At 36.9% G+C, this 27,104-nt stretch overlaps 1 protein-coding gene across 7 annotated transcripts in view; it reads left to right on the top strand.

The window, feature by feature from the left end:
* Positions 1 to 27,104, top strand: part of LOC149242031 (putative monogalactosyldiacylglycerol synthase, chloroplastic) — a 374,275-nt gene that overhangs the window by 199,104 nt on the left and 148,067 nt on the right. The window contains exon 8 of one of the 7 annotated variants that reach the window (XM_089374130.1): positions 21,819 to 21,869. The exons of 4 other annotated variants lie outside the window; for them this stretch is intronic. In XM_089374130.1, coding sequence (XP_089230256.1) covers positions 21,819 to 21,854 — 36 coding nt within the window. In that variant the 3' untranslated portion in view covers positions 21,855 to 21,869. Of the gene's footprint in view, positions 1 to 20,781; positions 20,857 to 21,190; positions 21,398 to 21,818; positions 21,870 to 27,104 lie in introns of those variants that run through there. 2 more of the 7 variants (XM_089374129.1, XM_089374128.1) reach the window with 2 other exon arrangements.

Genomic DNA, 27,104 nt, shown 5'->3' with positions numbered 1-27,104 from the left:
CTAGCCTCATGAATTGGCATGTCCTTCACATCTTTTCCATGCCATTCTTCCGCAAGGGAAAATAGTCGTGGGTCATCCAGATCCATATCCTTTGGTAGGGCTTCTTTTTCAGCTTCTTCCAAAGGGGAGTTATTCATTTTCTGTGGTAATGGATTTTGCTGATGCTCTTCAAGAGACTTTTGCTTGGCCTCTATACGGTTATGGGATTTACACTGCTAATTGCATGCTTGATTGAAAGTTGACTTGCTCTGGAGACTTCTTCGGAGAGGGGAGAGACTTAAACCTATTTTCAGATCTAGGGGTCTTGTAAGGATTTGAGGTACTTTGGGAACTGAAATTTATTCTTTGTGGGACTTTTCCCAAATCAACTGGCTCTTTTTGAGAAGGGATTTCTTCAAACAATTCCTTGGTATTTGTCAAACAATCCCTAATAAGATGTTAGTATTCATGATAATGTTTGCTTTTGAAGGGGCCATGTTCATAATCTAGAGACTGCCTCCAAACACTATCCTAATAATAAATATCTATGGAGGCTAGAAGAGGCTCAGAGATATTCATGTAAACACAAATCTGTGCATATGAACTATACCTCCCTCTGTTTGTCACCTTTGATACTTTGACAACATTTTCAATGGCATTGTCGATGCCTTCAAGGGTTTCCTCCTCTCAATATTCCTTGGGAAGCGAAAAGAGATAGACCCACACCAAGGCTGCAAGTAAATCCTCCTCCAGATTATATTGCTCCTTCCAGAATCGCATGAAGAGCCCTGCATTGTTGAAAAAATATGGCCTTCCTTCAAAAACCCTGGATCTGTCCTCCAACTTGGAGGAAATAACTAAAAAAAGCCTTGGCCCCTAATTCCAATTCTATTTGACCCTAAGGTTTCCATTTATTTCAGATCCACCTAATCAAAGCCTTTTTAGAAGGTTACAATCCAATAAATTTGTATATGAAAGCATGCTCTTGCATCTATTGGATATATTCTCCGATCTTACTAGATTTAATCTCGTATTTTGTATCTTGCACTGCTTTTGGCAGGAAACACCCTGGATTTTTAGCTTTCCATGATGCACCTAGTGGAGGGTTTGTTATGAAACTAGAAACCCCACTTCATCTAGTTTCTCTATGAAAAGGATGTTGAGTATGTGGAGATTGACATGGAATACCAAAAGATCCAAACTCATTATGAATTCCTGCAACAATCTGGCTAAAGGAGCGGGCAAAGCCCCCTCTCGCAGAGCTAAATTTAGACTTCTATGCAGAAGAAACCATAGTATTTGCATAGCAGAGCCGAAAGTTTTCAATATTGAATTCAATCATTGTCTATAGATATATATTAAAAAAAAGTTAGGATTTTTATCATTTTATCTAAAAAATTAGGAATATGTATATATATATATATATATATATATATATATATAATAAAAATTAACACAACCCCATTCTATGATTATTGCTGCCTCCTGTCTATAGCTACCATAAAACCTCTAATGCTAGCCTTCATCCATACCTTTCCGCCCCCAACCACACAACATACAAATTCACCTTGCCATATTTGTTGCACCTATAAACATTGCCTTATTTGCTAGCATCCATTGCTATACTTGTAGTCGATGCCTTCCACTATTCCGCTGCTATTGTCCATTTCCTCTGCTCCAACCATTGTATGAGCCCATTGTTCCAGCTATTGCATCTTATTGCTCCCTGTTGTCACTCGATCAAGCTACTATGCCCCACACATTTTATGCCATACGCCTCCATATAATAATTTTTTCACCCTTTCTCAATGCATCCATGCAGTTTTTCCATGTGCATACCTCTGTACAGTTTCTGCCTTTTCCATTTCTTACCATTCATACCTTGCTTGCTTTCATACCAATACATATAGTTCCTTTGTCTTTTCATTTTCGAAGTTAAATGTTGTGACTCATATACATACAAGGCATGACTTTTTGTCAAAACATAATTCTGAATAATTAAAAGGTTGAAAGCCAAACTTAAAGCATAAAGAGATACGCCAACATTGTGGTCCCATAAAAAAAAATAGAAAAGTGAATATTAAAAGGATTGTTGATTAGATATTTTTGTGGTCAAAGTTTGAAGAGTGATTATTCTCAACATTTCGAGTTAATAGCAAGACCAATCATCATGACAATTGTGTTTGTTAGTTTTTGGTAGCATAAGACATGTGTTCTAGTCTCTACAGTGTATATGAGGCTAAGAAACACATTTTCTCCAATACCTAGAAAAGGTTTCACAAGAAAACACCTTGTTACCCACCATTTTGTGGGTGATATCCATAGGAGATTTTTTTTTCTCCAAGATGGTCCTTAGCCGACAGCCCCTTGCAGCCACCAACTAGCTCGTTTTGTCACTTCTTCGCCACCTGAGCCAACCATGTGGTCCCTCACCCATCTGTCATGATTGTATGTTTGAAGGTGGGCCTCCCGAACTTAAAGGTATGCCTTGTCATTTGGTCATTGAGTATTGCAGTTCTTATCATGGGCACTTCTGGGCATGGATTAATGGGGGGACTCGGCGGAAAGAATGGGCTAGGTCTGTGCTCTTGTCCCCAGACCCCCTTTTGGATATTAACCTTGGATTCTAGTCCCGTGGGATCTCTTTTACTGACCGTTTGGCTTTAGGGACAGTATTTCACGGGAAACCCTGATTTTAGTTGCGTGCTCCCACTCCCCCATCCGCATATATTACTCCCATTCCACTCATTATTGCCCCATTCATCATTTCTCCCACCTGGGTTCACATTCTTCCTCTTCCCCTTGCCCACACCTTGGGTCAGGTCTGGAATGATGCCCCAGAGGTTGATGCAGCTAAAAATAAAAGTAAAAGAACAATTGGCCACATTCAACAAGAAAACGTACCACAAAATGCAAAAGATGGTCGGGAAAAACACATTTAGCACGTGGGCAAAAGCCAATACATGAGCTCTACCCCATCATCATGGCCATCACCCTAGTTCCTACAGGCTCTATGAGCTCCCTTCATCATATAGGAACCCATGATTGTCCCAATCCCTGGTGGGAAATGAATTGCCCTACCTTAAAAGGGGGTATCCACTGCTATATCTGACACATCATGCTCTTACCCCTTGAGCCCCGATTCATGTACCATGATTCCTCCCTCCTATACATTATATACCCAAGTGTGGGCTTCCCTTTTATTAGCTACCCTTGTACCCCAGCATGTGGCCCAGACCTGCCCCTTCTCATAACCAATGATGACTACATTTTTCTTCAAATCTGAGGACAAGCTTAAAGACAAATCTGACTATCATGCATGGGAGATGATCTTGGATTTGAATTTGGAAGAGAATGCTGCCATGGACTATGTTAAGGGATCAATAACCGAGCCTCCCTCAAATGCAACCGTTGTTGTTCAAACAAAGTACAAGAAGGGTGAGACAAAAGCTAAGAAGATTATTGTTGATTCTATTTATAAGCCTTTGGTTGCATACATTTTTGATTTAGAAACATCTAAGGAGATGTATGAAAGACTGGTTAGGATGTTCAAAGTGAACAATGCAAATCAAATTCTCTTTCTCAAGAACAAGTTGAAAGATATCAAGATGGATAGAGGAGAATGCATCCAATCCTACTTCATGAGGATCACCGAGATCAAGAATGATCTCTTATCTATTGGAAAAGTCATTGGTGATAGGCAACTCTCTCTTATTGCACTTGGGGGCCTTACAAGAGACTGGGATGTGTTCAATACTACCATTCTTAACAATGACATGATACTGGGATATGAGGAACTATTGGGCAGATGCACTGAAGAAGAAATAAGGATGATGGAACGAGACAAGCTCTCAAATGGAAATAATCCTACTGCCTTCTCCACTCATTCTAGAAGAAGGAACAGTGCTGGTCCAAGGAATCAAAGACAAGGGTTCAAGTAGGGATTCAAAGAAGGAAGAAGAGGAAGGTGCTTCAATTGTAATAGGTTTGGCCACTTCGCTAGAGAGTGTCCTCACAAGAAGGATGCTCCAAGAGATGATGACAACAATAACAACAACAACTTCAAGGGAAATGGAAATCAAAGGAACAAAAGGGTCAATAACAAAGGGAAGAGGAATGCATCTGCTGCTCGAAATGGAGGTGGTCTTCCTCCCAAGAAGTCGAGAAATTCCAGGTATGATGAAGTTAATGTTGCAAAGCATAATGAATTTTATCTTATTTCTGCCCTCTCCACCGCCTCTCCTCTAGATACATTGGACCATTGGTTGATTGATAGTGGTGCCTCAAGGCACTTCGCCGGGTATAGACCATTACTCTTCACTTAAATCAAGGTCAAACCCTTCATCTACAATCAAACTTTGGGAATATCACTCATCTACAATAAAAATAAAATAACAAATAAATAAATAAATCCAAAGGAATATCACTCATTAGCTATAAAACGAGAGGATGGTCACGTTACATACATCGAGAAGACATACACTAAGTGAAGAAAATCCACACCATTAAAGCTTTGAGGACAAAGCTTTCGAAGGAAGAGGCTATGTTATGAATATAATTCATAACAATTAAATAAATATAAATATTAAATAATTAAATATTAATTAGGTTAAATAGCCCTTAAGTTAAGTGAAAAGGCATGTCTAAAAGATAGGCCCATTCACAAAAGGTCACTTGCTGAAGTATAAAAGCAGGGCCTCATTGTAACATTCAAATCATCATATATCATCTTATACAATTTTATATATTAATAAATTATTATTATTAAATACCTATGTGTATTTTTACATTCAAGGCTACAAGCTATCAGTTTTCTCGCTTCAGCCATAGTTTTTATGGGATGTGGTTGCTTCGAAATGGCTCTACAAGATCAAACATGGAGTTGATGGGAGTGCTGAGAAATTCAAGGCCAGATTTGTAGCTTGATGCTTCTCTCAAAAGGAAGGAGTAGACTATGATCAGATATTTGCACCGGTTGCCCAATATACCACCATCCATTCGATCATAACCCTTGCTGCCTCGCAAGGATGGAACCTTCATCAAATGGATGTCAAAATTGACTTCTTGCATGGTTCGCTTAAGGAGGAAGTATATGTGGAACAACCCAAGGGGTTCGAAGTTCAAAATCGTGAGACACATGTATGCAGGTTGAAGAAAGCCCTCTATGGTTTGAAGCAGGCCCCTAGGGCTTGGTATGAGAGGATCGATAGCTATCTTATGAAGCTGGGTTTACAAGAAGCGATGCTGACTTGAACCTATACTTTAAGGTTGAAAAGGACAGACCTCTTAATTTTGTCCTTTATGTGGATGATCTCTTTCTGACAGGTGATGACCCTCTCATTCATCAATGCAAGAGGGAGTTGGCTTCCGAGTTTGAGATGAAGGACCTAGGGCTGATGCATTATTTCCTAGGGTTGGAGGTCTGGCAAAAGCCAGGTGAGATTTTCCTTTCTCAAGGAAAATATATTGTGAAGCTACTTGAGAGATGTGGGATGGTGGACTGTAAGTCCGTGACTACTTCGATGGAACTCAACTTCAAGAAGCTATGTGGAAGTGTTGCTGGGCCCGAATTGGCGAACCCTACCGAGTATCGTCAACTTGTGGGGGCACTGATGTTCTTGGTCAACTCCCGTCTTGACATATGCTTCACTGTGAACACGTTGAGTCAATATATGTTCAAGCCTCATCACATTCATTGGATTGTTGCCAAGAATCTCTTGAGATATCTTCGGGGCACTATCCACTATGGTTTGAGATACATTGCGAGGAATTTGAGGCTACATGGATATTTGGATGCTGACTGGGTTGGCAGTGTGGTAGATCATAAGAGCACGTATGGGTACTACTTCTCTTTGGGGTCTGCTTCTATATCTTGGATGAGTAGGAAGCAGAAATCGATTGCAATAAACATCGCCGAGACCGAATACATTGCTGCGAGTATGGCTTGTTGTGAAGCAGTCTGGTTGAGGAAGCTCTTCAGTGAGCTGTTTGAGCATGTGCTAGATACGATCGTGATCTCCTGCGACATCCAAAGTGGGATTCCTTTATTAGAGAATCCCATGTTCCACGACCACTCCAAGCACATTGATATTAGGTACCACTTTATCCAGGATATGGTACAATGGGGAGCAGTTAGGCTCCAACACATCAGGACAGATGAGCAAGTTGCTGACATTCTCACAAAGCCTCTCGGGAAGGTCAGATTTTTATTCTTCCGAGAGAGACTTGGAATCGTGGAATGACCCTCTTATGAGGGTCTCGTATGAGTTGGACACAGAGCTCTGGGAGCTTCTGGGGGCGTGGGGTATTGCTTGGAGCTAGCTATGAGCGACCATAGGGTGAGTGGTTCACCTTCCTTTGTGATACCCCATTATGGTTGACAAGTGTGTAAGGTGAGTGGTTCACCTTCCCCTATCTGGACACATGCATGTAGGGTGAGTCCTTCCCCTACAGTTGACATATGCATAAGATGAGTGGTTCACCTTCTCCTATGGCATATTCGCCGGATCAGTGGTTCACCTTTTCCTGCTGATGCCCCGACACGCTTCCTACCCATAGAGTCTGAGACTCATGGGAAGCACCTCTCATCTGGCCAATGGGTTGGGAAAAGGTGGTTAGAGACCATAGCACTACCGATGGACGCATCGTGTACTGCCGTACTCTCTATGACTAGGATGCATGGTGTTCAACAACTTGATCTGGGATCAAGGACTGACTTTAGTCAATGGAGAGTGGTATGATACACTGTCGATCACTTCTTCTTCATTATTTCTTCGTGGTTCGGTAGAGTAGAGCACGGATGTCAGATGGTATAGATTGACAGATGGTTTGGCAGATGGATTTCTCCCTAGTTGAGAGGGAGTGTTAAAATTGGCAACTAGGGCCAAACTCCACCTTGGACAACTCATATGATGGAGATGATATTTTTATTGGATCCCTCATTCCTCTTTCCGAGAGGTGCAAGATTGATCTAAAGATCATCTTGTTTGGATGAGTAGAAGTGAGATTTTGAATTTAATTTCTCACACATGTGCAAATTGTCAAGGTCGTCTAGAAGTCTAATGTAGGTTCATGAAGCCCAATAGATGTGTCTCTTCACCCTCAATGTTGTGTATAGATAGGAGAGACCTTTTCCTCATTTGCACACCATCAATCAACACATCTTTCTCTCTTCTCTCCTCATTGGTTTGTAGAGAAAAGGAGCAGCTCTTCTTTTTCTCACATTGACTTGGGTTGACCGAAAATTTCATGCAGAAATCGCTAGACTATTTTGGGTTGTTTGCAGGGACGTTGAGCAACGTTGATCGAGGGTCAAATCACCTCCTTTGATTGCGATTTTCAAGCAGATAATCCGATCTTTTGAGGTTGCATCTCCTGGAACAAAAACCGAGGAATTTGGAGCAAGTTGACCTGCGTCTCGCACGACCTTTTGATCGCAACGTTGACTGTGTGTTGACTAAGTTTGACCAAGAATTTCAGGACTGTCTTGGGTTGATTCTGACTGTCTTTGGAGGTCGAGTTGATTGGGTTTGATCGAGCTCATTTGAAGGAGACTTTCTGCTGGTTTGACTAGCGTTGACGTTCTGGTTAGGGCATCCTGTTCACTTCTGTTTGACTGGACTATTTTAACAGTGATTGGGCAAGTAAATTTTGTATGATGTACTCTCTCCCTCTGCTGAACTATTGAAGAATAATAAGAAGATTTGGTCAAAGGGTTTCCCCACATTGGGGTCTTTTCTGTGGCATTTGCCAAATATTGTGTCCTCGTATTTTGCTTATTGTTTATGTTCTATCTATTTACTATCAATGGTAATGTGATTGCTGATCTAGAAATTGATACTGGGCAAATAAGAAAAATTAAAGTAAATTGCTCTAAAGCATAGAACATGCCATCGTTATCTAAATTTAACAATTCACCTCTTTATCACATACCACCACCTTTTAAAGGATGTACGTTGCACATATTATCCCCTTTAAAAGTAGAAACCACCTAATGGGATACTTGGTTAACCCCATTTGGAGTTTGGAGACACTAGCACATGCCAAAGCCCATTATGGAAGGGTAGGCCATTATGAAGTCCCCACTTGTGGTCCATGGCTTATAAGCTCTTTTATTCGATGTCCTTGATGACTTGTTGTACTGGAAGGCTAGGGGACGCATTGGATTTTATGCAAGATTGCAGGTGGTCTTCATCTTGGATTTGGTCTCCCTATATGACATCCTAACCCTCCATAGGGCTACATTGGCACATGTAGGGTGTGTGTTGAGAGCCATGGGCCTCCACAACAATATACAACACTCCATGGATCCCCAAAGATGTTAATAGATTGGCTCAATATCCACCTATTGGATGAGGAAGATGCACTTGGTTCACCTTTGCCCATCCAGCTCCACAGATGTACCATACACTTGGCAGTTGACCCATGACTTGTAGGATGATGTGGCATCACCTACACCATCATTTGAGCCCTTATAGATGGTCTACAGGCATCTTCGACTCATTTGGAGACCCATGAGGTTATTATTGTGCCCCCACACCCACTGGGACTGCCACAAGTTTATTGTTTGGAGAGTAAGGGGCCACCCCCTTGTACATCACTTTTGAGGGTACTATTCTTCATTATGGCACCTATGGACCTCATTAGGCCTCTTGGAGGGCCCTACGACATGTATTGTTTATCATTTGACCTCTTGAGAGGCTTATTATTTCATTTATGAGCTAGTTTGGTGGGTTTGTCACCAAAAGTTAGGTTATTAGCACATTATTTTATTTTTGGGGCTTATGTAGGCCTAAGAGACTAATTTGAACTCCTAATTAGGGTATAAATATATGTTAGATGAGTTCATTTTCTCATCATCACTTTGGATTGGATCACTCTTCTCTTTAGAGAATTTCGCACTTTTTCTGGGATGAAGAATTGGAGCATGGATGAATTTTGATGTTTGGATTGGAGTATTTTATCTTGGAGCTTCTTTATTGTCAAATTGTTGATGGTTGGATATGTTCTATTACATGTAAGTACATACTTTTAATGCTATTCTTATTTTACTTTTGTCATATGCATTGAATGGGATTTTCACTATAATAGGGCTAATTGTTGCATTGCATAATTGCAAATTTGTGGAATTATTGTTTTTATATAGCATCTCTCAATGTTTGGGCCATGTATGTTAATGAAATCTTCTAGGGATAATTCCGCCGGTGAATTTATCTTGATAAGCCATCTCTTTTTCCAAGCGAAGTATAAAAGCTTTGAGGTCTCTTCCTCTTGCCCTAAAGGCTAAGCGAAGTAGTCCTTAAGGCCTCCTTCAATGAAATACAAGTTCCTTTCTCATCAGTCACCTAGAATCCATTCTCCCCAGGGGATTAAGGCACTGGTCCTCCAATAGGTGATCACTCAAGGAATACTTTTCTCACCTTTGCCTCTCTCTTCTTGGTCTAGCCAAGTTGGGTCATCTAGGGCATCATTTTCCCGACAAAATAGCACAAGACAAAGTTTGATCTCCTAGCCTCTATTGCGTTGGTGTGTCCTCAAGGCCTCCAATTTTGAAGCCATTTTGATAGTGGAGTTGTGAGATGACCCAAGCCCTAGAGCCAAGTTCAAACTTTGCCCTGGTGTTCCCTAGGTTAGTACTTCATAGGATCAATTTGACACCTTTAAGTGGAAATTCTTGTTTTTATTCTTTCCCCTTCCTTGTCTAGGTTAAGGTCATCATTGTTTGCTAGATTCTCTCCTTAACCTAGGCTAGGTCCACTTCGTCCCGTGTGGTCCCACACTTTGAAAAGACAAATCTTCAAGAACCATTCGGAAAGTCAAGTCCAATAAGGATTTTAGGATTAGGAAACTCCTTTACAAGGCATATTCCTCTAACCTATCCCTCAAACCCTCACCTCTTTATCCTAGAACTCTTTGTACCTTGCTTAACAAGCAAGTAAGCTCTATTCTTAAACCCCTTCTAGGAAAAGGATCATTAAGGACACTTCAAATCCATTGGTTGATCCATCCTTCACAAGTGACTTTCTATATACTAGGTCTCCTCCCATCCGTGAAAGTCTGTAAAGTACTAGGGAGTCTTAGCTTAGGTGATAGTGGGCTAAGCCTCCATCGTTGCTTTTTGATCTAGCAGTTGTCCCTTTAGGAGTCCCATTTATGCCCCCTGCTAGTTTGAGCAGTAACACACCTCAATTAGATTAATTATCCAATTATTAAAATTTCCCTAAGTCTAACTTAGGAAAACTGGATAATTAAATCAGATTAATTAAGGAAAATCGATTTTTCTCTAGAGACTTCTGGAAAAGTCACTTGATGGGGTCAATGATGATCTTAACCATTGGTTGTGATTAGATCATGGTCGTTGGTTGCTCAACAAGAGATTATACGAGCAAGTTGATGGGGTTTGGAGAGACACACTTGAGCAGTTCAACTTACGTAGTTGCAGCAAATAGCAAGGGCATAGTTGAAGCAAAGGGAGACACCAACAACGGGGTTTCAACAAAGATATGGGAGAAGATTTCCAGAGGAGATTTCCACAGTGATTTCTAGTTTCCAGAGGTAGGAAGGAGGTTGATTTTATCTGCAGAAGAGGAGGTTGAATTCAGTAGTGCGAGTTAGCTAGTTAGTCGATGCCAGTTGCAAAGAAGAGCTCGTTTCAATGTGTCAGTGTTAGATCTATCACCCGGAGGCACAGCGAGTGGGTCAAGTAAAGAGCTGGAAACAATTTTACTTGTAGGGAGTGATTTTCAAAGGCTGAGCGAATTTCCTAGAGGAGACAATGTGTATTTCCATTTAGTAGTGCGAATTGCCAAGAGGAGTGCAAGTATGCTAGGAAGGGGCTGAATTGATTTGCAGAGGTTTCCAAATTATTTTGCCAGTGGAGATTATTATTTGCCGAAGCTTTGCCAATATCAGATAAGGTGTTTCTCAAATTGTTGAAGAATAATAATAGAACCCTTATCTGATGAACTAGTTTTGATGGTGTCAAATGGGGCATCATGTTTTGATGGCGTCCTTTGATCGCCCATGCTTTTGTTAGTTCATAAAAAAAGAATCAACAAGAAATGAAATCTATTCCAGAATGCAAATTTAATCTAAATGCACCTAATCTAGCATGAAAATAAGAACTAACATTAAATTCTAATGCAAAAATGAGCATGCAATGCATCCAACTCTAACATGCATGCTACCCTATGCAAATGCTAAGTATAATCATATAGCCAATGTAACCAACATATCAAGGGATCAATCTAAGAGCACTTGCCCCTATGATTACTCATGCAATAGATCCAAAGGAAAGGGCAGGAATGGTCATATGGAAGGTCACAAGGGTGCGAGGTGGGAAAATAAAATGACCACATATGGAGGATCACAGGTTAAGAGGGAATAAAGGGATGCAACCTACTCCATGGGATCCTCTCTTTCAGCCAAAAGATAGAGATATCAACAATTAAGCTCATAAATCTCTGATGAATGGCAACCTCAGGCATATCATCCTCATCATGGTCCTTATCATTTATATCGTGCTTCATGGTCACCATAAGGTCATGGTTGGAAGGAAAGGGAGAATGATGACATGGAGAGACACAACAAGCAGGTTGCTCATGATGATCGTACTTAAGAGAGAGAGGACTCCTCATTATTAGCAATAGTGTAAGAAGGTTTGAGGAAAGGGTCCAGATGTGACTCAAGTACATCCCCAAGATCGCAAGGAAAGACAAGGGTCTTATTGAGATCATCATCGGTGTCGTAGATAGGGTCCTTGTCAAAACGATGCCCATGGACTTCCCATTTCCACTCTTCAATATGTAAGTAATCATTGATATCAAAGTCCAAAGGGGTAGCGGGATCATTTTTTTCAAGATCTTCTTGATGCTCAATGAAGGCTTCCTCTTGAATATCTAATGATTAACATGCTTGAAAATGTTTAAGAAAGCTATCAAAGAAAACTTCAATAGATGAAATGCTTCTAGGCTTGCAAGTATGTAACAATGAATCGTGATGATCATGGAGGGACCTCATGAATAACATTATGATGACATCATGATGAACTACAGCCTTTGAGGCACATGCAACAAATTTTGCCACATGATCAATTGTAGAAAGTGAATCGCAAATTTAGGCATCCCACGTATAGCATTCCAGGTGACATGATTAGGGTGCCTAGGGATGCTAGTGATGTCCAAGGCGGGAAATTCATCGAAGATAGACATCTTATTAGGATAGACATGTACATTACGTAGGAGTCACCAGGGTGAAATTAGAGATGCCTAGAGAGATGCTTGCTTCACCCTACAAGCATTGACCTTAAAGTTTAATGAAGAACTAGGGCTTCGTTCTTCCAATAGAGTTGCCAAAAGATATATCAAAAATGTCGTATGGGAACTAGACACACAACTCGTGTCCTCGACAACAATGCCAAAAATGTTGTTGCACAAACTAGTAGGCCTAGTTAGAAGGCTAAAGCTAGAGGGCACAACAACAATTTGGGACAAAGGCCCACTGTCACCATAGCCTATATCCCCTAAACTTGGATTTTCACCAACGACAGGAGTCCCATTATCCCTTACTTGTGATTAATATGTATATACTAGAGTTCAAAGTGAGGTAAGGACAACTTGTTCAATGGAAAGATTCAATTAAAGTGTGAGCTTTAGGAGAAGCTAAGATGATTTTCCACGAAAAACCCCTTGAGAGAAATATTATACGAGACCTAGGGTTGAGATATTTGACAAGGTAAGAGTGCATCCTGTTGATTTCTGGTAGCATCAGATGTGCTCCAAGTCTCAAAATTTGCAATGAGGCTTGGACACATCTATTCCACAATAGCCAGAAATCATTTTGGAAATTCCACCCAGAGACAGGGTTATTAAAATAATTAATTATTTTTAAAGGGACCCTAAGTCTAGACTTAGGAAATTAAAATAATTAAAGGGTATTAATCTAACTGTGGGTGAAACTTCTAAAGAAGACAAAGATCAAGTCCAAATGATCTGAGCTATTGATTAGAATCTAATCCAGACCGTAAGGAGAGGCACCATAGCATTTTAGACTAAAGCAAAAACCAACATCCGAGCCACTAATGTTTTGCATGTGCCCGGCTTAGGAATGGATTTGATTTCAGTGTCCCAATTACAGGACAAAGGATACGATGTATACTTCATTGGAAAGAAAGTATATGTCAAACATCCAAGCTGGAAGAAGAAGAGACAAAATGGAGCTCAAAGCAATAGACTATATAGGTTGCAACTCAAGTCTCCAATGGCACTAATAGGGAGCAATCTTAATGGTGAAAAGGAACTGAATGAGCTATGGCATAGGCGAATGGGACACTTACACCATGGAGCATTGAGGATGCTCAGAGAGATTGTTACAGGAGTTCCAGTTCTTAGTACTGAGCATGATGATATATGCAGAGGATGTGTACTAGGGAAGTATGCTAAAACAACTTTTTCCAAGAGTAAAAATAGAGCAGAGGGTGTATTGGGATTGATACACTGAGATATTTGTGGTCCAATGTCCACAAGAGCTCTTAGTGGTGGCGAATACTTCGTCACCTTTTTTGATGATCACTCTAGAAAAACCTAGATCTATTTCTTAAAGACCAAAGATTAGGTCTTTGATTGGTTCAGAGAGTTCAAGACTCTCGTTGAGAGCATGGCAAGGAAAAAGTTAAAGGTATTGCGTTCAGATAATGGTGGAGAATATACATACAAAGACTTAACACTTTTTTGCGCAAAAGAGGGCATCAAAAGAGAATGGACAACTCCTTATAATCTAGAGCAGAATGGAGTAGCAGAGAGTAAGAATAGAACTATTGTTGGGGCGGAAAAGGCTATGTTGTATGATCAGGATTTTCCTAGATTCTTCTGGGCAGAAGCTTGCAACACAATGATGTATATCCAGAATAGAAGTCCTCACAGAGCTTTGGGGAAGAAAACGCCCGAAAGTGTCTTCATAGGGAAGAAGCCGAAAGTCAGTGATCTCAGAAATTAGAATATTCGGAAGTCTAACATATTGTCACATTCCAGACGAGAAGTGTAGTAACTGGATTAGACTGTAGAAAAGGGGTACCTCGTAGGATATAGCGAGACCTCGAAGGCTTACAAAATCTACATTCCTAACAACAGGAAGATTGTAGTAAGACGGGATACGAAGTTCATGGAGGATAGAGCTTTCAGGAAATCCCAATAGATGCCAACAGGAGATCAGTCAATAGATATTCCTTTAGTCCAACAACAACTGGGGTAGCATGGAGGACAAGCAGGAGGACAGACACTTGGAACTAGCACAGTGATCAATACTAGTATTTCCTCAGAAGAAGGAAATCCGAGTAGTTCTCAGCAAGTGGAACGATAGGAACAGGAGGGGTATTTGATTGAGCCTCCCACCACCAGTGGCAGAACCAGTAGAGAAGTATGACAAACATTGAGGGACGTAGAGGAGTTTATCAGAGCTCCTAGAACCGAGAAGAGGCAATGTAGACAGCCTGACAGGTACCAAGCCTTGGTAGCACAGGTTGAAGAACCCTCTAGCTTTCAGGAAGTCGTAGAACACCAAGTATGGGTGGATGCCATGGTAGAAGAGTATAGTTATATCATGATGAATGATGTCTGGGAAGTGGTACCTAGGCCAAAGGCTAGATCAGTTGTAGGATCAAGATGAATCTGCAAGATCAAGTATGTTGCAGATGGCAGTATAGAGAAGTACAAGGCTAGGTTTGTAGCAAAGGGGTACGCACAAAAAGGAGGAATAGACTATGAAGAAACCCTCGCCCCAATAGCCAGATAAACCTCTATCAGATCCGTTATATCCTTAGCAGCTTTAAGGCTTGTTATTGTAATTTACAAATATTTCTAACAGTATATGCCTGTCTATTTAAATTCATTTCTAACATACTGTATTTATAATTGCATAAAATTTCATTTCTAGTAGAATATACTTTCCAATTTTATGACTAAACAAATCAAATTAGACATATGTACTTACTTGGTTTTTTTGAGTTGGTGTCGGTTCCTGGATGCTGTTGTTCTCCTGATACCAAACCAACCAAATTCCTCCCAGCCTGTCTGGGATCAGTCTTTCTGGACCCTAAACCCAAAAGGCTTTGAAAGTGAAACCTTTTGGACCCCCGTGCCCAAAACCTCCAAGAACAGGGCTCAATTCTCATAGATCTATATTTGAAATCCAGAGCCCTAAAGCTCATTCATTATTTCACATTTCTCTCCTAGATTCTCCATTTTCTTCTTTTCCTTTCCCAGTACCCCCCCCCCCCCCCCCCCCCCCCCCCCCCCTCACTTCTCCTTTTAGATTTTTTTATATAGGAAAGGATCCTTCCCTCCGAAGAAATCCCACCCTTTTTTCCTCCAATCAACCTTGTCCTTATCCTTTAAATTTTCATTACTTCAGTTGGTTATCTTTATTGTACATTAAATCATATTTTTGTTTAGTATATATATTAAATGGTATTTTGATCTTTATCATTTCAACCGACTTTGAGAAGAGGATCTTTTTAAAGTACTTAACATGACTTGCCAAAGGATAAGTTAATTAACCTTGTGCCCTAATAATATTTATTTATATATTATTTAATTAAAATGTTGTTAATGAAAATAAACTAATATATTATAAATAAGGTATTAATTAATTCTATTACTATTTAATTTATTTCCCATACATAGACACTTCATATAATTAAATTGGTATGAATACTACTACACAACTTTCAATATTAATTCATTTTTCTTTTACTTGGGAATTTTCATAATAAGTTAATATGCCTACTAGCGCAGTGCATATGCATGCATATGTAGCTATCATATGCATGCATATGTAGCTATCATATGCATGCCTTGTATATATGCTAATATTTCTATGTTGCCTGTAAGTTGAGATGAGTCGTTACATACACCCCTCCTTCAGAACACTTCGTCCCGAAGTCAGAGTTTGTATAGTATATTGGTAACTATTTTAGAGTTTAGCATAATCATGTAAGGATTGCGTTCCGCGATTGAATTCTTGTTTGTAATGAGAAAATACTTTTAAAATTTGTTTTGAACATTCATGCCTTGCCCCAACAGAGTTCCCAAGCTATTCTATAATCATCCTATCCTTCCTAATCTCTTCCACTTCCATCTTATCCGTCCTTTACTGAATTATGCCATGGCATCGGCTATACCGATCTAACCATTCATAAACCTCAAGGGTGATAGCGTCGATTGTATCGATCTGTTTTTTCAGTAGGCATCCTCCAATCATCATCACACGTCTAGGGGAGCGTAACTCGCACAGTTCTCCCATGACTCCAGGTTTTGGAGGATAAACGGTGGGCAACACCTCCACCCCTCCTAATTGGATCAAGCTGAACACCCTATCATGGAACCTGATTGAGCCTCAATTGTTCTTGAAAGTTTTGTCATCACGTGGTTGGTTTGGTATCCGGGATTTAACCAGAGCTTGTATAGCGTATCAGGGTGATGAAAACATCTGCAACATAAATACTTGTCCACACATCATAACATATGCATTGATATATTCATAAAATATATTCAAATAACCCTTTCCTAGTATTTTATATTTTGTTGATACCTATGGTATATATTTTAAGTTTATATGACATACTTGGCTATGTCTAGCTGATATACCTACAATTAACTTTCACATCAAAATAGTAAAGTGTGATCACTATTATTATATCCATTTTATCAATGATAAGAAATCTATGGTTTTTCATCAAAGTCACACATGCTCATAAGTAAGACATCATATGTAGAAATTTCATTCTAACATAATTCATGTGGGCATCCATGAATCAACAATATATGCAGATTTAATTAAACATACATAATAATTTGAAATAACATACTTCTATGTAACTCTTCATAGCTATGGGGAAATTTCAAAAAAATGACAGTCTCGAGAATATGGCTAATAAAGTAAAGATAAAATAAAGTTTTTTTAAAATCAAAACGAGTTGGATTGATTTTCACACGCTGTATATATAGTTTATACAAGGTAGAAAGGAGTCATCTTTAAAAATTTATAGGACACTGGATGAGTTCTAAGTCTGATAGTTCCTTCAGTTGCATTTGCAATTATTGAAGTTCTGGAGCCATCATTCTTATTACTATATATTTATATTATTATATTTTATACTTGTGATTTTATTACTCTTGTCCACTTAACCCTTTTTTTTTTTGATAATTATGTCTTTATCTATTATACACTTTTTCCTATAACGATATTGCCAATAGTTTTATATCTGACTTTATATTCTTTATGTATTAACGTTTATTATCCTTATTATGTTGTATCAAGTTTTCCCTATACAACAATCGCTTTAGCTATCTTTCATGTATCAATTAACATATTATAAGCCCTTTAGACACCCTTCTGTACTGCCATCTTGTAGCTTATTTGACTTTTACTTCACGTTTATAGTTCCCCACTTTGCAATTAGTGTTATTTGTTAACATTACTCCCTATTTCCACACACACACACATATATATATGTATATCTATATATATATTTTTTCTTGTACTTGATGATTGCTTTCTTTTTTTTCTTTTTCCTCTGACCTTGTTATTTATGATTCTCTTTATCTCTTCAATTACCATATAGTATACATCAGTTCATTGTTTATTTATGCATTCATTGCTTTTTATATTTACTTTAACTATTAAACATATACTCTATATTCTTTTATATTTTGTAACATGTTTATTTTCACTCTATTTATATGTATATATATATATAGTTCACTGGAAATCATAGTTCTATGTCATGCTGTTATAAATTTGTTCCTTTCCTAATTTTCACTTTCATTTTCATTTGGTTTGTTTATGATGCCACTATGTTTTATGCACACCTAGATTTAATATTGAAATTATGAAATATTCGTCTATATATATATATATATATTTATATTTCACTACTTGAAATCTCTCATGTATGTTTCATCTTTATAGAATGTAAAATAAAATAAATGACCTTTGTTAATCATTTATTTATTGAAAAGATTCATTTTAATCCTAAGGGCTAATGAACCAAATAAAACCTTAAAAAACAGGAAAATGTATTATAAACTTAGTGAAAATAAGTACTTATAGTTCATACACTAGCATACTAAGTAAGTATTTTTACACTAGCATGTACTATATGTTATTATTACTATTTATACCACAATCTATTCACCTTTTCTTTTGTTTCTTTTAATACTAGTTGCTTACACTATATTGAGATCACTTTCACTTCTACTTTATTGTTTTATAATATTTACATTCATTCATTTACCATATTTATTTATTTTATTATTATTGTTTTCCTAGCTACTCTTTATTCCGGGCTGAAAACCACATATTCTTCATTGAATTAACATCTTTCATTTTATATGCAAACGAATTTCTATTTACGAAAACTAAGGATAATCACCCATTTGCATCAGGTTGTCATTCTTATCCAAATTAGAATTGGGGGGAATCCATGATTAATGCAGTGTGAACGTTTGAAACCTTTATTTGGATCCATTTTTCTCAATTTTTTTTTTTACTCTTAGTGATCAAAATTATAACTTTTTATTTTTTTTAATCCACATCTGATCCTGGAAAGAGAAAATTTGAGCTTTGTAATTGATTAAATAACGCAATAATATGTTCATATATATAATAATAAACTAAACGATAATCATCTAGCTCTATAGTCACAACTCAATCTTCTCTGGACAAGGCCCGTTTCATTCTGTGCACTTTATACAATCTTCTACTTAATTCTGTTCTCCTTGTTCACCAGTTCTTTTGAATTTTTCATGTTCAATTCAATCCAGATATATTTTAATTTAATTCTATAAATATAATTATAGAATAATCATTAAATAAAATACAAACTCCAATGTTACACCCCTCATCTCCCGGTCTCACATACCCATCTTGATAGGAAAAGAAATGAGCATATTTTATAATATACAATGTTTATTGTCATTTTAATGATTTTGTTTGATTTAAAATTTTCACAGAATTATATTGTTTTACTATACTTTCCAAACAGGCTACAAACATATTATCTTAGATTTAGACTTATAAGGCCATCGTTATACACAATGAGATAGAATAATAATTGTTATATATTATGTTCATTTTATATTATATATAATTGTGTATGTATATTTATATATATATGTTATATATATTGTATATTTATATTATATAAATTGTTATATATTATGTGTATATATATTTTATATTATATATAATTGTTATTCTAGATGGCTTGGCTTTTCTAAAGATTATTGTACTATCGAGTTTTATAGCTTCCTTATCTTCTTCGTTCTTACTATTGTATGACTATCTTTTAAACAACATATGATGTTTTCAGTTAAAATTTGTCTTAGAGCAATAGAAAAATTAAGCCCTCTATTAAATACATTAATCTCATAATTATTAAAATGGTAATTAATGGTAATTAGAAAGTTTAATTACCTTCTTATTTGTAATTCCCAATATTCCATTACTAAATTTTAAAAATAAAACTTCAATTATACTTATTTGACCAGTTTAAACAATCAATAAATACATAAAAATAAAATTAAACGTTCATTACACAATAAATAAATAATACCAAATTTATAATTTTAGAAATAAAATGTTCATGACACGCACTACGTCTTTTTTTTTTTGGGCCACAAGCCAAACTTATATTGAACTCAACCAAAAGTACCAACATACGATCATCAAGAGTCTGGGGTTCTGGCTGAGCAGAAGAGCCTGGGGTTCCGTAACACGACCAGTCGCGCCTTTCTCGATCCTACCAAGGGTGCTAGACTAGAGCATTGGGCTTGAACTTAGTCATAGTGTGGCTTATGAATTAGATAGAGAGCGGGCTATTAGACTTACTAAATTTTATTGTTTGTTGATAATAGCCTTGTAAAGAACCCGAGAGCTAAATTAACTCAAAAACCATTTATCTACAGGTCGGCAATAACCGAAGTATCATCGGCCTTGGGAATATACATACACTCATGTGTTGATTAAGTAGGGAAATTATGTCAAAATTCTTTACAAAGTTTGGAATGCATTAAACGCATCTGCGTCATCAACGTGTTAAACTTATGTGAGTCACTGCCACTAATCAACAAAATTTCTCTCAATTTCCCTTAATTCGTTTGATGTGTGAATGTTATGAAATGAAATGTGGAGGGACTATGACCTTTCCACTTGGCCCTCCAGACGTCGCCTCACATGGCCCTTAAACCTTAAAAACCGAAACTTGTAACATACTGAAACCTTAGAACCTCATAAGCCTGCCGCATTTCCTTACAATTCCTCCTTCAATGGACTGATATGTGATACCAGTTGAGGGTGGTTGAAGGAGTGGTTTTGTCCAAACAGAGTTGTAGCCAAGGTACATTCAAAGAAGAAAGATCGGGTCGCTGATACCAGAAACTGCTAAGAAGCTATTTAAGACAGAAGGGTTCAAGGAGGCAGGCAAACAATCTTAGCGCATGATTCCAATACCTCGTATGCTTTAGCTTTTGACCTATATTGTCGTGATCTTGGTAATACGACATTTCTATTTATGATATTCAATTCCTCCAATTCACCTTCGGCATTACTAGCTGCAAGTAGATCAATTTCTGTTGCCTGACTAGCAGCAATACCAACATGAATAATAGCAGGTTTATTAGCCTTTTCACTTGAAACCTCCTCTATAGTTTGACAATTGAGTGTGTCATTTGAAGTCTCTCTCATTTTCTCAAAGCATGCTGCCCTTTTTTTTAGGAATATAAGTAACAGAGTTCATTTGCCCCACAGGGTAATCCAATTATGCGGATGCAAAGCCAGATGACTTTACTAGCTGAGAAAAATCTTTAAAAGCTGCATGTTCATTCTGTCGTTGTCCTCATCTGACCAATCCAATGTATAGCGTATGTATTTAGAGGGATTCTTCACATAGTCAGGGACTCCAACACAGTCATTCTGTACTAAATTTGAAGAGCCAGGGCCTCTTATTTATGGTCTCTTTCTTGAGTTCACACCTTCAATGTCATCATGCTCAGTTTCCAACTGTCCAGTGAGATCCCCTTTACAGGCTCAAATCTCACTCGTTTCTTGGGCTTCTGAAGCTATGAATTTTGAACACTAATATATTTTCACTGTTTTAATTCAACAGGTTATTATGATGTTTGAACACTAACATGTTTTCACTGTTTTGATTCAACAGGTTATTATGATGTTTACATCCACTGGAAACTTCTTGTTGTGACAAACATCAAATAATTAAAATTTTGTTTATGACATGCAACGAATAATTACAATTTTGTTTATGACAACTTAAAGATATAACAAAGAAACAAGCACTGAAGTTGACCCAAAGCAGAGATTTTTATTTATCCTTTATGGAAGATTCTTTGTTGATGGAATATGATTGGCTTCTTCGCTACTGTGGGGGCTCGAGTTTTATTTTTATAGACGCCTAGATTCTTATGAATGCAAACTACAGACAATAACAACTTCCTTTCTGAGAATTGGTATTAAGTAGTCTTTTCGCTTGCTTTAAAGTCTTAACTTAGAATTTTCGGTCATTTGTTTATGCATAGAACTATAAATGTTGGGATGACATTTTTGGATACATATTTTCGGCTACTATATCTCTATCTACAATTCAGACTTTATATATGTGACTGTAACAGATCTTCCATAGTTCGGTCTTGGTCTTTTGTGACTGTAGCTTCAAGTTGATCCTTTTAACTATGCTTACAGTGCCTTCAATCAACTCGGCACTAGGTCCTTTACTTGCTAGCTGACTAGCCCTCAAATGTCTCTTTATTCCTTGATGTGACTATCCACAGAAAATGCATAGACTTTTGAAGATTTCGGATTACTGAGGTGACAACGTATTCTTAATTTGAAAGGTAATTTCAGACCTTAATATTTATGCCCAGAACTTTGCTCCTTTCACTAAAGGATTCAACCTTGAATGGGCTATTAATCTAGCCTCTTGGTCCTTTTAAGAACAATACTTCTATACTCTTCAAATTGCTTCACTATCTTGCTCAGGCTACAACGTAATCACAAGGTTAATTTGTTTTGTAGTCATGCCCAGAATGTCAACTTCTCTGCCTAGTTGTGACCTTTTAACTGCCCTTGTACCAAAAGGTTTGAATATGTAAACTTAACACATAGTGTTAAATATGAAAACTTTCTTATGTTTATCGGTTATAATTCCAGCTATATGATGGTAGCCACTAAGGTCCCATGTGTTTGAATTTGGCTCCGATACCATATGTAAGGCTTGCTATTGTAATTTACAAATATTTCTAACAATATATGCCTGTCTATTTAAATTCATTTCTAACATACTGTATTTATAATTGCATAAAATTTCATTTCTAGCAGAATATACAGAATATACTTTCCAATTTTATGACTAAACAAATCAAATTAGGCATATGTACTTACCTAGTTTTTCTGAGTTGGTGTCGGTTCCTGGATGATGTTATTCTCCTGATACCAAACCAACCAAATTCCTCCCAGCCAGTCTGGGATCAATGTTTCTGGACCCCAAACCCAAAAGGCTTTGAAAGTGAAACCCTTTGCCCCTCCGTGCCCAAAACCTCTAAGAACAGGGCTCAATTCTCATAGATCTATATCTGAAATTTGGAGCCCCAAAGCTCATTCGTTATTTCACATTTCTCTCCCAGATTCTCGATTTTCTTCTTTCCCAAATTTCCATCCAGCAGTACTCCCCCCCCCTCACTTCTCCTTTTAGATTTTTTTGTATAGGAAAGGATCCTTCCCTCCAAAGAAATTCCACCCTTTTTTCCTCCAATCAACCTTGTCCTTATCCTTTAAATTCTCATTACTTCAGTCAGTTATCTTTATTGTACATTAAATCATATTTTTATTTATATATATATATATATATATATATATATATATATATATTAAATGGTATTTTGATCTTATCATTTCAACCGACTTTCAGAAGAGGATATTTTTAAAGTACTTGGCATGACTTTCCAAAGGATAAGTTAATTAACCTTGTGCCCTAATAATATTTATTTATTTATTAATTATTTAATTAAAATGTTATTAATGAAAATAAATTAATATATTATAAATAAGGTACTAATTAATTCTTTTACTATTTAATATATTTCCCATACATAGACACTTCATATAATTAAATTGGTATGAATACTACTACAGTACTTTCAATAATTAATTCATTTTTCTTTTACTTGGGAATTCTCATAATAAGTTAATATGCATATTAGCACAGTGCATGCAATGCATGCATATGTAGCTATCATATGCATGCTTTGTATACATGCTAATCTTCCTATGTTTCCTGTAATTTGAGATGGGTCGTTACAGCAGCTCAAATGGGATGGGAGATTCACCAGATGGATGTCAAGACAACATTCTTGAATGGGGTGTGTTGTCGCACAGAATGTCTAGGCACCGTGACAACTGTTCAGATTGGGGGTTGTCACCCGGATCCCCTATCTCTCCGTTTAAGCTGTCTCCCTACAGCAAGCTAAGTGGGGTAGACTCTATGAAAATGGAATGAAAGAGAACTAGTTGGAAACTAGCGAGTTCTGGAGACACAGTGAAGCGACCAAGTACTTGATTTAGATTTAGCAAGATTTATAGGATTTGATTAGATTTTAAGCAATTGATGACAGTGCCTTATGGAGTCAACTATCTTGCTAGGAGATTTCGGACCAAGTAATTTATTTGCAATTGCTGTATGGATGAATGACTATCTTATATGAAGTGCAAATCCTAAAGCTAATATGAGATGCAAGAATCTTGGTTAATTTTAGTTAAATGCCTATCTAAGTTTTAACCGTTCAATCCTTTCTATATTGAGTCTGATTTCGTAGTAATTGGCAGAAAGAAGATAAGGTGAAGCACATTAAGGTGTGATTAACGATACCTCTCCTGCAAATCTAACATATCCAGTGCCTCCGGCGCTGCAGAGAGCTATGGCTTTGACGACTGCAGGGTCATCGTTTTAAGTACTATTAAAAGCAGGCTTCTCAAGCAAAGATGGATGGATACCTATCTCTCTATCGACCAAGCTTATGCTTGGAAGTAAATTTTATTTATGCAAAACTAACTTATATGCAAATGCACTAGATGATGATAAAAAGTTAAAAAGTTAGACCCAAGGATTAGAAACACTTGTGTCGCAAAAGCCCTTAATCGCCAAAATAAATTGCTTGCTTTATTGGATGAAGACTTAAAAATAAACCCCTGAAAATATTACAATTAAACCACACACTTATTTCAAATCTTTTTGATAAAATTATAGCTCAAAGAGAAAAAAAAATTCTTTGCAATCAATGCCAACAGATGCTCAAAAAATACTCAGTTTATGAAACAAAAGATATGCATTTTATCACAATTGCATGAGAGAGTACTTAATTTTCAGAAATTAGTTTTTAGGACAGCAGTAAGAAATTTTTTATGACAACAACAATATGACAATGAAAACAGTAAGTTATCAATGATATCTTTATGCCAAAAGTTAACTGAAAAGTTTCCAAACTTGCCCATATGAATTATAAATTTTTTTTAGCCTATTATGATGTGATTTCCAGAATTATATCAGATCTGATATATTTATTACAGCCAACAATTAAAACATGAAATAAGCCTAATGATGAATGCCCAACTCAAGAAATTAATTTCTTAATGTATTAGACAACTTAGGAACTGCTTTTAGGCAAACCCACATGAAATTTTTCCACTGATATTTCAGACTTCAGAAACAGAATTATTCACAGATAACAGTCACCGAAAATGTATGTCTAGGCCAAATTTTTGATACACATGAAACATAAATGACTTATTAATGTATTTAGCAATTTTTTTAGTTAATTTCAAACCACTTAGATGTGTTTTTCACCACTATAAGAAATATATATGATTGCTGTAGCAAACAATGAGGAAAAAGATGCTTTAGAGATCAAACCCTTAGGCCCTAGGCCTTGAAGATCACTTGCCCAAGTTGCCAAAAAAAATTTCAATACCTGAAACACAAATTTTTACCAAATTTTTTGCAAAACCCATCAATGATTAGCTTCAGAAAATTAAATATTCAATTCAGAAATGGAGCAAGGGGAATTTAGGGCCAATGAGAGTTAGCACAGGGCCAATAGAAGGCAGATCTGGGCTTAGGAGCCCCAAAACTTGAAACCCTTGTTCTGAAAAAATTATTTTGCTTCAGATCTTCAAATTTCTTGCAAAATATTTAATGGCTAGCCCCGAAAAAATATTTGGAACAAGATATTGCCCTCTAGGGCCTAGATTTGTCTCAAAACCACTAGATCTACTTGAAAAAATCTCAGATCTGAAGATTTACTTGGTTGATTTCATAGATCTATTCCTGCAAACAATCTTTGAACCTAGATCTTTCCCTCCTAGGTCTAGATCTAGCTCAAATCTGAAGATTTTCTTCGCTGATTTCTTAGATCTATTCCTGCAAACAATCTTTGAGCCCAGATCTTGTCCTCTAGGGTCTAGATCTAGCTCAGATCTGAAAATTTTCTTGGCTGATTTTTTAGATTTATTTCTGCACAAGTGAAAAGAGAAAAACCCAATACCCAATATGTACAAAAATAGAGAAAATCCCAGAAACCCAAGTGTTAAAATTCAAAATTATGTTACAAAAGTCAGATCTACACAAGTAAATAACAGATTTATACAAATCAAATACAGATCTATTAGATCTGAGGAGTATGAGTCCAACTCTGCTTCTAGATTTGATATCTATCAATTTTTCCACAAAAATATTTAAAAGATTTTGAAATTTTAGAGAGGTACTAGCCCAAAAACACCCTGCAAAAAAATTTAATCGTCAGATAAATCCTGGGGCTTATATGAAGTAAGATCTTCAGAAAATGTGTTGAGAGTTGGTTGGTCCAACCGAGGACTATCCCCAAACGCTCAATGAGAACCTGAGAAATCCTCTGCAAACACTAGATCAACCATCAAATCAAGTAAAGAAATAGAACAACAATAAAATTCTGAAGAAATAGAGATACCTGCTACTTCAATCAAAATTAAAAATGTTATCCTAAATCCAACAAACTGAATAAGATCCCTGTATTCAGATTATTCTAAGAGAGCTATTCATTGATAGTTTTCACATAAGTAGAAATTAAAACAATGTTACCATACATTAATGAATAGGAACATTACAACATGTTGAAACCCCAAAGACTTTTGCATTAGTTCAAAAAAAATATACAAGAAAGCTTGAGAGCTTGGTACACGATTCAGAGATCGGATGGATCAACTGACAAACGACTTCCTATTTAAAGATAAATCTTCTAACGGCTAGTTCGAGTGATCTTTGTCAAAACAATCTCGACCATTGATGAAGTTTAAAATTTCTTTTAATCTCATCCGTCGAAATTTTAAATTCTTGAGAAAATTCGAATTTTCAATTAAATGCATTTTAACTAATTCAAAAATTAAAATTTTGAATTAAGTTCCTCAAAGTTTTGACTTTGACTTAACCCCAGGGACCACATGCTTAAAATTTAACAAAATAATTAATTTACCTTAGTCCTGGGACCTTCAAAAATTTGATTTTTTAAGGACCGACCAATTTTGCCTTTGGAGAATTTAAATTTATCTAGGACATAGAAATAATTAAATTTCTGGCTTAGGATTTTAATTAAGTTTTGGTCAGAAAATTTAATTAATTAACCCATGAGGGGATAAATTATTTCTCCAACCCTCGAGACACTTTACCTCATGATTTTCATATTTTTGACATCCCAAGGGGGAAACCCATTTGTAAAAGACCTTCACAGACTACCCATTTCTGCGACACAAATATAATCTAGCAGACCAATTTGTAATTAACCTAACCAAATAATCAGGATTATTCCCAAATCATTTTTACATAGCTTTGATCTAGAACACTAGGATTCGCCTAAGATCCCAGTGATAAAATCCATTCCGACTTTGGGGTAAGGCTGAAGGAAAACTTTGCTGGTAATTCGAGAATGGATTGGTGAGACAAAAAATCTCCCGAAATGTAGATCATCACGAGAAAAGTAGGTTTACCTAGACAATTACATACACGACACAGATCTACTGAGATTATTTACATT

Source organism: Pinus tabuliformis, chromosome 8, assembly GCF_031772625.1.
Source record: "Pinus tabuliformis cultivar Carrire ecotype Pingquan chromosome 8, CPIR1, whole genome shotgun sequence".
Lineage (NCBI taxonomy): Eukaryota > Viridiplantae > Streptophyta > Pinopsida > Pinales > Pinaceae > Pinus > Pinus tabuliformis.
This window is presented reverse-complemented; position numbering and strand designations above follow the sequence as displayed.